Raw genomic sequence first — 18,155 nt, forward strand, 5'->3', positions numbered from 1 at the left:
AGTTCTCGTGTCTCCCATTACCTAAATGCCCATGAAACCCCCCCACCACCACCACTGCCAGAGCTAAATATAAGCCACAAATATTTTCTAATGAAAAACCCTTCTGGCCAATCCCTGTTAACCCCGTGAAACTTAGCCCACCCCTGGCTTTAGCCAATCATAGCCAGAGTGTTTATTGACCCTGTCATACCCTGCTTATCTATGCTAGCTTTGGGTCATTGGGTTTTAAGACTACAGTAAAAGTAAAAAAAAAATGTAATTTATAGTTAAATGCAGCACTGTTGTTAAAATTAACCTGTAGTTTGGCAATGTCATCTTGAATGCAGCTTGTACTTAGTCAGAATATACAAAAATACGCTTTAGGGCAGGGATCAGGAACCTTGGCTCTCCAGCTGTTAAGGAACTACAAGTCCCACAATGCAATAATGGAGCCTTTTAAAGGAGTCTAAAGGCAAATGCATTGTGGGACTTGTAGTTCCTTAACAGCTGGAGAGCCAAGGTTCCTGATCCCTGCTTTAGGGTGTGGAGAATACTCATTCATTTATCACATCTTACTCTTGAGACAGCTATGCCACACAGTCCTAAAATGATTAATGACAGGATTACAATGACCTATTCATCAGAAGTTCTGAACTTTCTGAATTAAGAGTTTATGAATGATTCCTTTTCCAATCTTGGTGTCCAAAGGGAAAAGCACTTTAGACACTAAAAGTGAGTTGGGAGACATGAGGAGGGAGCTTTGTTCTATAATGTCATTGTGCCAACTACAATTTTGTACCATTTGTTGTCATTCATAATTATAGGCGTATAATAGGAGTATAGGCTAGTGTTGACAGGGTAACCTATTGTCTGGCTCAGAATAATTAATAGGGGAAGGTGAGAATAAGGGACAGACAGACAGGAATGGTTACTCTGTCTGATCTGCTAAAATTTACCTACAACTATATAAGTAGTGACACCATTATATGTAAAAGAAAGGGCATAAAGTAGGGAAGATTTTACAAAATGGAAATTATTTATAAATGTATTAGTAACAGGCTGCTACTTGATTTCTAACTGCTTTTTTTTTTACATATGAATATTTGAGTACAATGGGATAATTGAGACAAAACTTTTCATGCACAGGAAATCACAATTTAACATTATGAGATAGAATTTTGATTCTGCTTGAAATTATTTTTAAACTTGATCATTTGATCAAATACTGCTGGTTACTTGTAGGACACAGCTATCTTTTCTTTCATTTTGCCGTTTGCAGACACATACTTATTGGAAGCCCTCAATTACCAAACACCTAAAGAAAATTTTAGAACAAGTTAAATATCCAAGAGATAGAAAAATGTTGTATTTCTTGAAGAAATTGTGTTGAAAAGATGAATTAGCCCTTAGATTAAAAATATAACTACTATACAATACATGTGTGTTGGAGCACACATATATATTGTCAGGAGGCCTAACTGCGGCGACCCTGTCCTCTTCAGCACATCCAAGATGGCAGCACCCATGGTTCCTACATGGGTTCTGGTGCCGGCATAATGAAGTCATCACGCTGGCATGTGACACCATTGTATCGCAGTTTGGTGCCAAATTCGAAATATAAGGATGCAAGGAAGGTCAAGGGTTCAATGCCTGAATAAAGGTGCATTAGTTACAGTCTGGTTTGTTATCCTTGATAAAGAGCACAGTTGGTGCTAACATATTTGGCATCACTGAAAATTGTTGTGTTTTTGATTGATTTGATTCTTCTTTGTAGTGGATATTGACTAAGTCAGATTAAATCCACTCTTATGGCAAAGATCCAATTTATTTTAGTATTTACGTAGATGTTTATAGTAGCCTTAATGTATGGTGCTCTTAGGCTGAAGCATTTGGGCCAAAACTGTAACAACAACAGCAACATACATTATGTTCCAGTCAATTAGAATGCATATGTTAGACTTTTAAACATACTCTTTGTATGCTCAATGCATAATATAATTTTGTGCAATAGGTTTACCTTCGACTCACAGCTTGCTTGCACCCTGAAGGAGAACATAACCTTTAACATCTTCAAGAGCAAACTTCTCCAACTATAGCGTTTTGCTCTTACAGTAAATAGTGCACCACCAAATTCAGCTGAAAAAAGAAGCTATTTGAAAGACAGGTGAAAGCCCCAATCTGACAGATCACTCATGGGTTGGCAAGCTACCAACTTTACTTATTTGGGGGACACAATTAAGGAGTTCATAAATATACTATATCAATTTTGCTTTTCCAAAAAGATTGTGGATTCCCAGCATACTGTAATGAGATAAAATATATTGGTTAGAGGTAGTCCAGCAAAATCAGGGATTGATTTTCTGTCCTATAAAACTTTTTTCTGACTTTGGGTCAACTCATCTCTACACCCAGCTCCTTGTTTTCTTGCTTCATGTGATTGGTGCTGAAACCATTATATGTATTTCTTCTACAACTAAATGTAAATTGCACTTGGTAGAACCTCCTTATCTTTGATTTCAGTGTAAATTAAAAATCTAAACTGTGGGTCATCTGGGCTAATATTATTTTGTGTATTTTGAAAATGGGGCCAGGATGTTCTTTGATTTTTAACCCAACAGATAAATCAGAAGAATCCAATAACTGACAATGAGCCTAAAAAGCATGGAAACAATGACACAACTAGCCATTTAAGACAGAATGCTATGGACCTGGGGTTTGTTGGATAATGGCTCTTTCCGTAATCTGGATCTTCATACCTTAAATCTACTAGAAAATCATGTAAACATTAAATAAACCCAAATGGCTGGTTTTGCTTCCAATAAGGATTAATTATGTTTTAGTTTGGATCAAGTACAAGGACCTGTTTTATTATTACAGGGAAAAAGCAAATCATTTTTAAAATGTTGGATTATTTGGCTAAAATGGAGTCTATGGGAGATGGCCATTCAGTAATTTGGAGCTTTCTGTATAACAGGTTTCTGGATAACTTATCCCATACCTGTATATTATTACCAGTATAAATCAATATTTTTTGTGATGAAGGTGTCAGCTTAGTGTCTCCCATGGGGAAATGGCCATTAATGACCAACAAATAACATCATATTTTAGCATTTTAGCATTTATTAACTGTAGAGACAGAGTATTGATGATTCCTCTTCAAACAAACTTACCGGATACATGTAAATACCTGGCCTGATTGGAATTGCTATTTTGCAGTCTAATATACTTCTAATTGTACACAATAAATTGTGGTTAGTTTCTCTTTTTTTATATATCTGTTATTTAAGAAAAAACAGGGCTCATAATTAAAGAACTGATTCCTAATTCTAGACAACACAAGTCTTTGTAAAAAATAAAAGCGAGAAAATAAATGAAAGAGTGACTAATACAAAGAAAACATTTCTGAAGTGAATAATCTGATTTCAGGTCAGAACAGCGTATAAGCAAGCACTGAGCTCTAAATAGGGTTTATCGGCAAAGCATTGCTCTGTTGATGTAAATCATTCTGAAGAGTGACAGCATGATAAATATTTTCTGACTTCTTAACAGCCCCAGGTAACCCTGAGCCGCACACAGACACCACACAATATTCTACCGATTGCCAAATGTCCCAGAGTACTCCACAGCTGCCTACATTGCCTGCAGTCCTATTATTTTTAGCTCAGTTTTACTTAGATTCTTTTACTGGCAAGCAGTTGGGATATAATGTGCAAGGTTGGCTTAGGTAATTGACCTGGCCAGACCAGACAGAGAATCAGAGAATATGACAATATGGCTTTATAGTATATTGATCATTTCAGTTTGATTGTACTACATGACATGCATGGCCCAACAGACAAAAATCCTTTGTTGATCACTGAAAAAAATAAAAATAGCTAGTAATTTTAAAGATACCTTGATCAAAATTGCTTTTTTTCATATAATTTTTTCCATATCTAAAGCCAAATTTTCTCTTTTATTTTTCTGTGATTTTCTGTGATACTGTTATAGCATGCTAGACCAACTTCCTATAAGCAGCCAGACATTCAATAGCAACATTAGCCACCATGAAACTAGAGAAAATTGTGCATTTCCAAGCATTTGTATCATACAAGAAATAGCCATCAAACAGAGTGTGGTCAGTCCACAAAAAAAGCAAAACCTTTTATCACAGCGGGCACAAAAAAAACTGAGCACGCTTCTTAATATACTTTACAGTTACTATATTTAAGGAACTAGAAATTTTAATGCAATCAATACTTTCTATTGGGATTACAGTTTCACCATATTGCTTACAGCAAGTATACTTTTCTCATCTATTTAAGGAAACTGATTGTAATAGCTAACAGGATTTTTGTAATGTATTACTGTATATAAGCAAAAAAGGGACTTTTTTTTAGTTTCAAGAAGAAATTGAGTAAACATTACAGGGTAAAGGAACACTAAGGAGAAACTGTGACCAATCAGAAATGTGTTTTCTGCCTAGCATTTATCAATAGCTAGCAGCATATTCAAAATTAGTTGAGATGGTGTAATTAATTTTAGTTACATAAAGGAGGCTGACATAGAACTTTCCTCCTACGTAGAGCTAAGTCTATGCATATACTGTATGTATCAAGTGCGCCTACCATCAATACATCAGCAAAATCACTGCTATCTACCATAGGGGGATTGTTGTGCAATTTTGCTTGCTGATAGAGATCCTCTTTATTTATATGGACTGTAATAGCTAGTAATTTTAAAGATACCTTGATCAAAATTGCTTTTGGGAACAGATCATTGTTTCATATTTAAACATTCCAGGTGTTAGAAACTGCTGAACTAAAAAATTCTGAATTTTTCAGCATATTATCTAGTGAACTGTGGTCCCACAAACATAGATGTTCATTCTTAAAATAAGACTGCATAATATATTTTATTCCAAATATCATGGTGGGTGTGGGGGCCCACCCAAAGCAAGAGGATACTCCACTGAGGTTCCTGCCTGTTCAGTTCCAACTTGATTGTAGCATTTTACTAAAGTTACTAAATTCTACTAAAGCAGTTGTAGAACAGCAACATTGGGCAGAATAAATGTTATGGATGTTTGCATACCCTTGCAAATATCTCTGGGTGAATTGATCAAGATTTTTGCATTTGTAATATCTTCTCTATTTGCTTCCATGCCTCTGAGCTTTCCTTGAGATGTGTTGTTCTCTCCATCCTCCACTGAATATTCCACTGTAAATACATGTTTTGGATTAAAAATTTTCCTGTTGTAAAATATTTCACCATAGACGAATCTTTTGCCTGGCTCACTTGCAGCAACACAAAAAGGTCATAATCATTATTACAGCAGCGTTTTACCAAAATATAATTTCCAGTCATATTCAAAGTGAATGCAGACGAGGGGATGTATTATTAATCAATCACAGTGGCACAGCAAAGTTCCTAACAAATATATTTCCCAGAAGAAAGAAAATACTTACAGCTGTATGTGACATATAAATGGTTATAATCAATCATAACCGTCTTGCCTGCCCATTCTCCTTACTTGATTTTCATTTCTAACAGAGTTGTTATGCAAATTAACAAGTTTCAGCACAGGTTCTGCCCTGAAGGAGCAACATTTTTCTTTTACCCTGAAATTGAGTTTCTTCTTTCTTGGTTTAATAGTTGTTTCTCCCTTTGGGGATTTATCCACCAAACAGGGTAATGTTATGTGTTTCCTTAATTGTTTGGGGAATCCTCCATGGCATGTTGCCTGAGTACTGTATGTAAGGCAAGTCAGATGTGTAAGATTCTGTCATGGCTTTTTTCATGATAACAAATACAAGATTCCTCTGCACTCAATCCATTATCAATATATTTAAGACAGAGACATTTTGTGCATACAGCTGCTAAAGATGTCTTACCCTTTAAACAAAACAAGGATTGTTTGTCCATATATTGCAATATATTTAAGCTGGCCAACTACGTCAAAGTCATCCCATATCTGGCCAGTCCTATGCTCAATTTTCATCTGATTCATTAAGAATTCTATTGCTTCATTATACATTTTACAAAGGGAAAAGGTTTTACCTGCAACTTACTAGCTGCTTTCAAAAAAAACTCCCAAACTTGGCTGCCCTTTTATTAGACACCAGTGGGATCACCTGACTATAGTTGGGTAGGGTGGGAGCTACAACATGGAGCTGGTCACTGCTCCTGTATAACTATAATAAACAAGGGAAAGTTGTGCTCACCACTATTTTTTAAAACCACTAGGCGGGGGTGCAATGAGGCTGTGACCACAAAATACATATAGACAAATACAAGAGTCCTCTGCACTCAACCCATTCATGATAAGCCACAGTAACACAACACAGAGGCTGATTTATCAAAAATCAAGTTGGCGTTTTTTTCTCGATGTGAGAAAAAAAACATAGACGAGAGAAAAAAAACCTTGAATAGGCAGAATTTAAGAAATAAAATCTCAAAAAAAGTTGTATAGAAGTCAATGGGAATATTCTATAACAACTTTATTTATTTCCCAGATTATTAAAACATTCAAGATGTTCAGCCTCATTGAAAATGAATGGAACAATGTGATTCCAGCTGGCAAGCAATGTTTTTTTCTGCAAAAAAAAAAGTTGAAGAGTTTTGTCTGGGTTTTTTTTCCGCATTTGCTTTCTTTTTCTAATGCGATTTATTGCTTTCTTTTTCAAATGCGATTTATTGCTTTCTTTTTCAAATGCGATTTAGATAAATCTGCCCCAAGGCTTGATTAAATTCCATGAGAAACCATTGGGTCAAATCCAATTCCATAAGGCAAATGTTATTTATCAATTTATCGCATAAAAACTTGTGGGCAAGATTTACTGTAACTAGAGGAGAACAACTTCTAATTGTGATGTAGAATGTGATATTTTCACTGAATTAGTGGGGGAATGATTTAGGGGCTATATTTTTCTCATCAGCTGACGTGGCTTGATTTTTCATTTATACTGTATTACTTATAATTGAGAAAAATGAATTTGAAAAAAATCTCACATTTCTACAAACCTTTTGATTCAAAAAGAAAAACAAATCGCTATTATTCGAATCAAAAAGGAAAAGTATTTAGCCATACTCCTGACAATGGTTTTAAAAATAAAACTACCATCCATGAATGAAATATGCGCCATGGAACATGAACATCATCATCTGTAAAATATCACAATAAGGGGCAACCAAAAGGATTTTCTATAAAGAAGGGAACGAGACAAAAAAAAGAACATGCCAAGAAATGGGGGAAGACCTAAGAACTGATACATCGATCAAAAAATTAGAAAAAAACAGGGAAAGTGAGGTGGGAGAAAACTTAAGAAATTCAGAATGGTTCAACAAAAGACAAATGTGGATTCCCTTTTAGCCATCCTTTACCTTACCACAAAAACCCTACAACCTAATCATGTAAAAGTTCTCCAAAAAGGTTTAAAATATGCCCCTGCAAACCAACTTTACAAATTTCAAACCTATATTTACACACACAAATTCGTCAGAAAATTAAGTTTAAAGAAATGTTTTTCCAAAAAAGACAATACGAATAATAGTAACATCAATAAAGTGAAACTCAGGACAGTGCATGCTGGCAAAGGGTGCATGACAGGGGCGGGACAAAGCTGCCTGGCAGGGGATTAGCAATGGGTTTAGTGATGTAGTTGGGGGGTGGAGTTGTAAAGGGATGTGTAGCACTAACTGCTAAGGAGGGCATCCATTTTGGAAGAAGAAAAGGAGTCCCACCCTCCCTCCCTTGTATTACCCTTTGTGCTAGTTGTCACAATTGTGGCCTGGGTTAGTGGGGCACAGGATAAGTTGATGTGGATTGGTGAGTATTGGGCTGACTAACCAAGAGGTGATGAGAGGGAATAGCCTGTTGTCACAGCCGGGCGGCGGGTCCCTGGCAATGGGGAGAGTTAATTAAGTGGAGTTTTTACCAAGTACCAAGTTGGTTAATGGAACTTGGTTGGTGGTGTTCCTCTCTAAGGGGCAAATTCACTAAGATTCGTAGTTGCGCCAGGCGTAACTTCGCCGCACTTCGCCGCACTTCGCCACACTTCGCCAGGCGTAGTTTCGCCAGCGCTCCACAAATTCACTAAAATCCGAAGTTGCGCACAGGGGTAGCGTAAGGTTGCGAAGTTGCGCTAGCGTTGATTCGCTAAGCGAAGCGAAGTTACGCTAGCGATGGTTAATTTGCATACGGCGCCAAATTCAAATTTCAATAGAGGAATACGTAGAATCACTACAAATGCCTGGGAAACCTTCAAAACATCAAATAATTTTTTTTTTTTACCCTACACATGTGTACACATGTGCCCACTATATAGTTAAGTTGCCATGAGTTAGGAAATGTAGGGGGAAGGAGGGGAGCCCCAAAAACAATTTCCATCTTTTTCAGCCTATCACCCATAATATAGAAAAAACGCCAGCGTTTTTAGGGACTTAGAAAAAATTTGAACTTTTTTTGAAGCAATCCCTATCTACTCTATTGTGCTTCGCCTGGTCTGAGGTGGCGAAGGAAGTCTAGCGTAAAAGGTAGCGTTCGGTACACTGCGCACATTAGTGAATTTGCGTAGTTACGTCCGTAGCGAAAATTCGCCAGGCGTAAGGGTGCGAAGTAACACTAGCGAATTTACGACAGCGTTCGTTAGTGAATTTGCGAAGTAACGAAAATGCCCAATGCTAGCGAATTGACGGTAGCGTTAGGCGCTTCGGCGCTTAGTGAATTTGCCCCTAAGAGCGGTGGTCTCTGGGAGGGTATGTTGTATTGGGGGTAGCATGCAGTCCTGCGTACCCATCATGCTAGAAGGCACAAGCGGCTGGTGGCTTAACGATTGCATGCACCTAATTGGGTTCATTGCCAGGGGCCTTGCAGAGGATTAAAAAGTTAATGGTATATCACTGTTGTGCAATAAAGCTGTGGACAAAAAGACTCCAACAAATAAAATGTATGGTGAGCGAGTTGGTTATTCCTAGGCCAGTTTGGGGGAAAAAGGCAGGTATTTGTCCCTGCCCATGTCACGAATATATACACACCAAATTAAAACCAAAATCAACCTTCAATCCTTCATACGCAAACAGTCATTTCATTAACACTTTTAAAGTATTAGTACTGGAAGACTTAGGGGCAGATTCACTAACTTCGAGTGAAGGATTCGAATGAAAAAAATTCGAATTTCGAAGTATTTTTTGGGTACTTCGACCATCGAATTGGTTAAATTTGTTCGAATTCGAACGAAATCGAACGAATCGAAGTAAAAATCGTTCGACTATTCGACCATTCGATAGTCGAAGTACTTTCCCTTTAAAAAAACTTCGACCCCCTACTTCGGCAGATAAAACCTACCGAAGTCAATGTTAGCCTATGGGGAAGGTCCCCATAGGTTTGCTAACCTTTTTTTGATCGAAGGATTTTCCTTCGATCGTTGGATTAAAATCGTTCGAATCGTTCGATTCGAAGGATTTAATCGTTCGATCGAACGAAAAATCCTTCGATCGATCGATCGCAAGATTAGTGCTAAATCCTTCGACTTCGATATTCGAAGTCGAAGGATTTCAATTCGAGGGTCGAATTTCGAAGTATTTTTAACTTTGAAATTCGACCCTTAGTGAATCTGCCCCTTAAGGTGGCCATACACGGGCCGATAAAAGCTGCCGACAGACTGTGTCGGCAGCTTATTGGCCCATGTATGGGGCCCCCCAACGGGCTTCACTGATCGAGATCTGGCTGAAAGTAGGCCAGATCTCGATCGGATGGGACGAAAAATCCCGTCGGATAGCGGGCGCAACTATTTGTTGATGCGGTCCTGTGATCCGACCGCCCATTACTATTCGTTAGGATCCGATCGATCATACACAATCTAACAATGGGTGAAAGAAAGGCCCTTAAGAATTAAAAAATGACAAGACGACTGTTATCAAGCCAGCAGATAAGGGAGGATGGATCATTATTATGACCAAAGAAAGCTGTATCAATGAAATCAAACTACAAATAGCTGACAAAGAAACCTGCCAAAAGCTAAGAAAAAATCCTAGAAATGAATACAAAAAAGATCTATACTGCCTCGTAGCTTTTAAAATTCGGATCAATTCGGGCCATATTAACAGCATTCTTCAGGATAGCATTAAAACAAGTTTTTATTCATAAAGGGCATTTGAGATGCTAATATGTCACAAATCTAATACTAAAATTACATCAAAACCTTTTGTGAAGTCACCATAAAAAAATCTTAAGTGGAAGCTCTCACGGTATATATCTGGCACTCAATATTGTCATGTACCAGAAAAAGTTTTTCCTTTTTAAATTTCCAGTTGGCTATATCCATAGTTTGTTTATTGTACCAGCTCAGAGTGTGTTTGTATCCAAAAATAGTACACCTGTGCTGTTGTTTTTAGTCATCGTACCTGAGTGTGTGAGAGTTATGGTTGGAGCTGAACATACTCGAAAAACACACTTCTGTTTGATCTATCCAGGTGTTAATTTCCGTACAGTCCCATCAATTATATGCTTACAGAATTAGCCACTTCTGCTGTAGCCAGCTGTAAACGTGTTGAATGATATCAGTCAATTGGTGTCAGCACAAAGTTGGGATTTGACTCACAGACCGGCTCATAGACTCAACCTCCATTCGACCTCCATAGCACAAGGGGACCTGCAGGCACGTTTCTTTTACCCCGTGCAGAGTTCCGTGATGGCTGACTCTGCTTCCAATCCCAGCTTCTCCTGAAGCGCCTGTGAATGGCGAAAAGCTCCCTCTCACACATACACCCCAACACGCATTTCACCCTTGAACGGGGCTTCTTTAAAAGATGAATCAAAATAAGTAAAAAAAATTTTAAATAAATAAAAAACGAAGGCCACTTGAAAAGTTGCTTAGAATTAGAAATTCTATAACATACTAAAAGCTACCACCACTCCTTTAAGGCAGGAAACAGCAGCAGTAGTAGTGGTGGGTGCGACCAAGTGGTTGCTCTGAGAGTAGTGAAGCCATGATAAGGACTTGGATAAGAGGAGGAGAATTCTCCTCTTACAGTATATACTGTAATACAGACTGTAGTGGTGAAAGATAGGGGTTAGAGAGGCTAGTTAATAGCAGGTAACAGCAGTAAGTGCTACGCCAATTATCTAATTGTTATTTAACTGATTTACTTAAAAAACGTATTCTGCTGATTTAGTAACCATTACCAAAATTACACACTGGTCAAACATCAGCACTTGCAGTCTGTTCCACTGTCCTTAAGCAATACAATATTTGAAACATCATATATTAAAAAGGATACCCATTTTGTTAAACATCAGTCCTTACCTCATAATTCCCATTTCTATACAGTGCAATAGTGGCATATATATAGTATACCAAAGACAAGCCAAAAAAAAGAAAATCACTATCATCATAAAAAAAATTCCAGTTCAAAGAAATTCAAGGCAGCAGTTAATTTCTGGTCAGTAGGTATGATGACTTGCATTGTGACCATCTGTCGAAATGAAAAATTGTACCAAGTTTAAATGTGGTGTGAATAATCCCCACAAATTAACTATACCTAGGAGATCTCCTTTGAGCACCACTAGAATGAGAAATAACCTAGATTTAATTACATATTTCACCTCTAGCTGTGTTGGCATAAAAATTACTTGACAAGTCTACTATGAAACACAGGCAGCCCCCGGGTTACATATGAGACATGGCCTGTAGGTTTGTTTTTAAGTTGAATTTGTATGTAAGTTGGAACATTTACATTTACTTATTCAATGCAACTTAGACCGATGTCTGTCTTAACATAGTATTTATTTTTACCTTTCTGTGCATATTTATTTTTACTTTTTATGCTCTGCAATAGACAATAGACACCAGAGGGTTGTTTATTAAGCTAAATGCTAAAAAAGGCCAAGCAAACCATAGTACATTACTGTAATAACAAGTATGAGTTGTATGTTACTCGAGGACTCCCTGTATAAAAATGATTTGAGACCATTTTGATGAACCACTATTCACTCCTGTTTTGCTTTGCTGGAAAATTAACATGTTGAAGTCAAGAGGTGTTTTTTACCCTGCGTTTTTTTCCGAATTGACTTTTTTCATAGCAACTCTTTCGGCATAAAAAATATATTGGAGTATATGGATATTTTTCACCACTACTTATTCTGCGGAAACTTGTTTTCTACAGTGCTTTTTTTCCATACAGAATACATTGGGGTGTATGGGTGGGTTTTTACAGCAACTTTTTGTGTACAAAATACATTAAGGTCTATGGGTGGTGTGTTGCAGCGGTTATTCACGGTGAAAATATTCACGACTAAATTTGTTGTGGTTTCACCAAAAATTTTGAATTTTACTGCACATCCACGCCTGGCTAAAATTTTCACTCATTTCTGTGATCCACAAATGAATCATAACAGAAGAATTTCCTGCTGCAAATCAGCCACCCATCTACTCTCTTGCACTGTTCATATGTATGAATGTTTCTAGAGGCTTGAAAATGCAAAATGTATATTTTGTGTGATTTTCTCCATTTTTCTTTTTAAACCTACTTGTTAAAGACTTCATGTACAGACCACACAGTTTGCAGCCTGCAGTTTAATAACAGTGAGTTCAAACCTTAATGCACTTGGAGTGGAGCATACTTAATGAACTGTCAGTTTCAATTATTTCCTGTGAGTGTAAATTCCTAGGAGCCAACAGAGTGATCTGACCCGGATTAAATGGTGGGTGTATGACTGTACAAAAGAGCCTTGTGCATTGTAAATGAAATGTCACTGGTGTGTGTGTCTATGTGAGAGTGTCTGGATATGTGTTAAGTGGATAAGGAGTAATCTTGGCAGTTTAAGGGTATTTTCAATTGTGCTTTGTTGTCACACAAAAAAGAGGCAACTGCATACACATACATTTTATTTTGCCTACATTTGCGCAGAAATATAGGTACATGAAACAAAATATAAGGCTATACAATGTAATCCAGAGGATTTAAGTAATACATGTACATCAAACACAATATATTATTTCTACTGAATCACAAGGTGCACAAAATCCATTGTGAAATGTTTTCCTCAGTAACATAATATAGCATAATATAACAGAATAATATTTTTTTTATTGGTTGACTATTAAGTGTGTTTGGCTTATGCTATGAAAATGGGCCATAAGGACATTTATTGCCTGGGGGGTTTCTAATGAACTTGATAATGAACACATACAGAAATGTTAAGGTCATGGTGCTTCACATGAAGAGATAAGCTTTGCACAGCTCCAGCCCTCAAGCAAACATATTAGTTATTATTTTCTGCCCCTACTCCCCCCAAGCCATATTCATATATTCATATATTACTGTACCCACCATCCCCAGACCAGGCCATAGAGAATCAACCTCCATGTTTCCTATGCTCTGTAAGGACCATGTGCTTTCTCTGGTCCGTATTGGCTAATGGGCCAAACTATTAAAGTCTCAGAGTGGCTCAGTGACTTGTCAGTCCTCTCTGGGGATGTCACCGCTTAGGGGAAAGCTTATAATGCAATCAGAACAGCCCCTTAATGCATTTTAAATGATTATCCATATCAACCCATGTGACACTTCTGCAGTAGTCAGTAAAGTACAATTTATCCTCTTTCCCCAGTCTTCTCCAATATAGAAATGGCCTGTGTTTGATTGGAGGGGTCGGCACCTCTCCCAATATGCCCAAATAGAAGAGATACCAAACAACAAAAACCAGTGTAGCGGGCAGAACCCCTGCACGTTTATTCGGTCACTAAATTTACTAAAATACAAACTTGCATCCAGGGTGCCGAACGCTGGCGAATTTTCGCTAGTGCTTATTCGGCAAGCAAAGTGAAGTTGCGCTAGCGTTGGATAATTTTCATACGGCAGGAAGTGAAAGTACAAAGCACGTATATGTTGCAGCAAATACATTACACTACACAAGCCCAGGGAACCGTAATAAAACTACACATGAGCCCAGTGTATAGTTTATGTGCCATATGGTAGGAAATGTATGGGGGAGCCCGGGTAACGCAAAAGATTTTTATGGACTTTTGCAGCCTATCACCCTGAAAAAGGGAAAAAGGTACCAGTGTTACTTGGGACTTAGAATATTTTTCAACAAAAAAATTGAGGGAGCCCTATACATTCCATTGCACTTCGCCTGGTCTGAGCTGGCGAAGGCAAGTCTGGCGGAACAGGTAACGTTCAGTAAAATGCTCATCTTAGTGAAATAGCGGACTTACATCCATTCGCCAGAGCGAATTTTCGCCTGCGCCCGTTAGTAAATTGGTGAAGTTCCGAAATGCTGTCACGCTGGTGTCACTTCGCGCTTTAGTAAATTTCCCCCATAGACTTAATTTTATCCAAAATCTAAATTTTAAAAATGATTTCTTCTCTGTAATAATAAAACAGTACCTTGTAATTGATCCAAACTAAGATATAATAAGACCTGGCTGCACCCGAGTAGGGGAGGGGTTCCTCCCAAAGCGAAAGGTGGCTGTTTTAGGCAGAAGACTGAGCTGCAACCAGGACCTTGGGGATTGTTCCAGGTTTTGGAAACCAATATTAACATATCTCAGTTTTGATCAAGAACAAGGTACTGTTTTATTATGACAGAGAAAAGGGAAAACATTTTTACGAATTTGGATCATTTGTATAAAATGGAGTCTATGGGAGATGGCCTTTCTGTAATTTTGAACTTTCGGGATAACGTTTGTTTCCAGATAACATATCCCATACCCGTGTCTGAGATTTTTGTCCTCCAACTTCAACTTTGTTAGTGGAATTAATTATGCAGTTGTCTATGTCCATTTGGTGTTTTTCTTCTGTAGCAAACACTCTATAACCAAGGAGTTTTACTTTTCTTGAATTAATGCACAGTGCTGCTATTGCATTGCTAGGAATTTAGATTAGCTCAGAGAGATTAAAAAATACGTATTAAAGGAGATTCCAAGGCAGAAAATCAAATTGAGGCCCATGCACTAAAAGAGATTTTCATAGAGTGATTTTTGTACATTGTCTTGGCAAAATTGGAATCTGCAAGCTACATTAATAACAAAAGGCAATCTCAAGCCACTGAAAGAAAACTAAAGGATCTCTGAAACCTTGATATTACATTATCTATAGTCAAATAAAAAGATAATTGCTTCATTTTTACATGCAATTCAGAAATGTTCAGAAAACATTACCCCACAAAGCATTTGTTCTTAAACAAATAAAATGTTATTTTCTACCTTTTTTTAGCATCTGTACACAAGAAACTTAATTAGTTTTTCCACTATAGTTATTTGCAGACAGAACTCACTATCAGAACAGCGGGGGTTATAGATTAATTCAGTGAAGTCTTTAGCCCCCTTAATCTGAAAGATATAGAAGCAGCGTGGGGTTAAAACAAACTCTTTACTAAAAAAAAAGCAAGTAAATAAAAAAATACAAATAATGTGTACGCCTGCAAAAAGCTCCGCCAAAGACGCTTACATTAACACAATAATAACAGTATTGTTTGTTCTGCTACGCTGCAGAATTCATTTACTATGTAAAATCAGAATCCAGTAACTCATTTTATGGCAGATTTATTGCATTTACAGAGGTTTAATCTCCGGTTCCCGGCAGCCTTAAATTGCACATGGCCTATGATATGTGAATTCTAGTCTGTAGCTTGCTATACATTCGGGAAGACAGAAGTTTAGATAAGTATCTCTGTTCTGCTGTGCAATTGACTATTTCAGTGCATAATGTGGTATGAAACTACATGCCACCTGCAACAGCCTGACTTGCTTGATCCTCTGTTTTGTGAAATTGTCAGCTGCTCCTTTAGAATTTCCTCATCTTTATAAAGAACAGTCAACGTTCCCTAATAAATCACTCAATAAAAAACTTTTATACACTCTTTTGTGATCTTAAAGAGGTGGTTCACCTTTAAGTTAAAAGAAAACTATACCCCCTCAAACAATGTAGGGCTCTAAATGTAAAACCCTGCTTCATGTAAATAAACCATTTTCATAATAATATTCTTTTTAATAGTGTGTGCCATTAGGTAATCATAAATAGAAAACTGCCATTTTAAAAAAAAGGGCAGCCCCCTGGGATCATATGATTCACGGTGCACACAAAAATACCAACAAACTATACATGTTAGGTCACATGAGCCAATTAACAGACAGAGTTCTGTCTTTTGCTTCCACACTTCTTCCTCTTACAGTTAGAGTTGTAGTATTTCTGGTCAGGTGATCTCTGAGGCAGCACACAGACCATCACGAAATGGTGGTTCAAGGCAAGAGATATAAAAGGGCAATATTTACTTAAATATATATTTCAGTTTGGTAAGATTCTTTAATATGCCACTTTATTTGATATAAACTATCTGTTGCTCAAATATTCATTTTGGGGATATAGTTTTCTTTTAAGTTTTAGAATGTTGTAGAATGGCTAATTCTAAGCAACTTTTCAAATGGTCTTCATTTATTCTTTTGTATAGTTATTGAGTCATTTGCCTTCTTCTTCTGACTCTCCAGTTTTCAAATGGGGTCACTGGACCCATCTAAAAAAAAAACCCAAATCCTCTGTAAGGCTACAGATTTATTGCAAGTTTGTTTTGCTCATCTTACTATTCAGACCCTCTCCTAAAAAAAAAGTTAAATAACTCTGAGAAAATAACCCCACTCATTTTCATTCAAAGGCACAGCAAATATCCTCATTTCATTTCCAACCACGTCATTGCTGCTCTCTGTTTGGACAGTGCCTACGTTGTACCCAACAGGTATTTCATCTTTCATTTGCCCTTCTGTTAATTGTTATGCATTCCACTGCACATAAGAAGAATTTGCCTTTTTAAAGCTCATATAAAGGCATGTCACATATATTTTCTATCCTAATAAAAGCCCAGATGCTGAATGTTGCAATGCAGTTCAGTAGATGGCAGATATGAGAAAGATAGCCACTAATTGGGAATTGTGCTGTTTACATGGTAGTTTTTTGTCTAGATAAGGTTGGGGGAATATAAAGTAACCAAGATTAATTTTCAACAGTTGTAGTGCAGTTTTTGCTTGTCAAGTGTTTTTTTGTAATTAAGGAGGGAAGAAGAGAAGCTTCTTGAGTGATAGTCCACTATTGGGTGTGGCAATGCTCTGATAGGCTAGAGGACAAATGTAAAATGTCCCATGCTATCAGAACATTGACCCCCATTTGTGACAGAACTCATGAAGCTACTCTCTTTCAAGCCATGTAGGAGATTGACACAGCTCGTTAAACTCTGAACTTGGGGGAGGCAGAGGGACACCTCTACTAATAAAGATGAATATAGCGGTTTCTGTTAAAACTGGAACATGTTACTATCAATGTAGAAGTTAAGAATTTATATTTATGGTTGCTAGACTGCATCTACCATCATGCTTTAGCCCTTTAAAATATTTTGGGGAATTCTGGGAGTTACAGTCCAGCTACTTGTTTGTGCAGCAATTGATGTGTGGGCCTTACGCATAGAGCCAGTATTTTAAAATACTATGATAATGATACTGGAATAAATTTACATGTAAACAGAAAGACAAAAATTGACACCATTCACATAGATCAGAATTTTGAATTCTGTTCTTTCTGTCTCCAGAGAAAATGTTGACAGAATTTCAAAAAATATAAAACTGACATTTTCAAGGTGCTATCGAGGAAGGAATAGTCACTGCAAGTTCCATATATGGTGTAAAAACAGTGAAAACATGTGAAAACTGAGAAATACACACCCAATGTAGTAGAAAATTTGAGCATAACTAGTTTATAAGAAAATAAAATGTATACTTTTCAGGTGTGTCCTGGACACAGAAATTTTTGTGGTTTTAGAAACCCGACTATACATTTTCTAAAACCACGAATATCATTAAATTTATTAAAAAATCAGAATTTAAAAAAGCATGAATACTTAAAAAGCGCTGAACGTCTAAAAAAAGAATACAAATACCTTTAAATTAATTTTAGTTATTTGGCAATTCCTAGTGGAAAAAACATGAGAAAACCTCTAAAAGCCCACAGTGATGAAAAATGGTCCAGCAGCTCCCGCTGACTTCTATAGGAACTTTTACCTGGCAAATTTTTGTATTAGAGTTTTTCGTGGTTTAAAGACTTAATAAGACTTAATAAATCTCATATATTTAGAATTTTACAAAAAAATAAAGGAAAACCACAATTTTTCTGAGATTTGTGTAAAAAATGTCAATGTGGACCTTGCTGGTCCT

General features: G+C 37.0%; 1 protein-coding gene across 3 annotated transcripts in view; it reads left to right on the forward strand.

Moving 5' to 3' along the window:
• Positions 1–18,155, forward strand: part of LOC108707501 (ephrin type-A receptor 7) — a 124,892-nt gene that overhangs the window by 21,185 nt on the left and 85,552 nt on the right. For 2 of the 3 annotated variants that reach the window (XM_041582143.1, XM_018245499.2), the window contains one exon: positions 16,610–16,690. The exons of the other annotated variant lie outside the window; for it this stretch is intronic. In XM_041582143.1, the coding sequence (XP_041438077.1) occupies positions 16,610–16,690 (81 nt within the window). The remainder of the gene's footprint in view (positions 1–16,609; positions 16,691–18,155) is intronic. 3 annotated transcript variants of the gene reach the window in all.

Source organism: Xenopus laevis, chromosome 2L (genome assembly GCF_017654675.1).
Source record: "Xenopus laevis strain J_2021 chromosome 2L, Xenopus_laevis_v10.1, whole genome shotgun sequence".
NCBI classification, from domain to species: Eukaryota; Metazoa; Chordata; class Amphibia; order Anura; family Pipidae; genus Xenopus; species Xenopus laevis.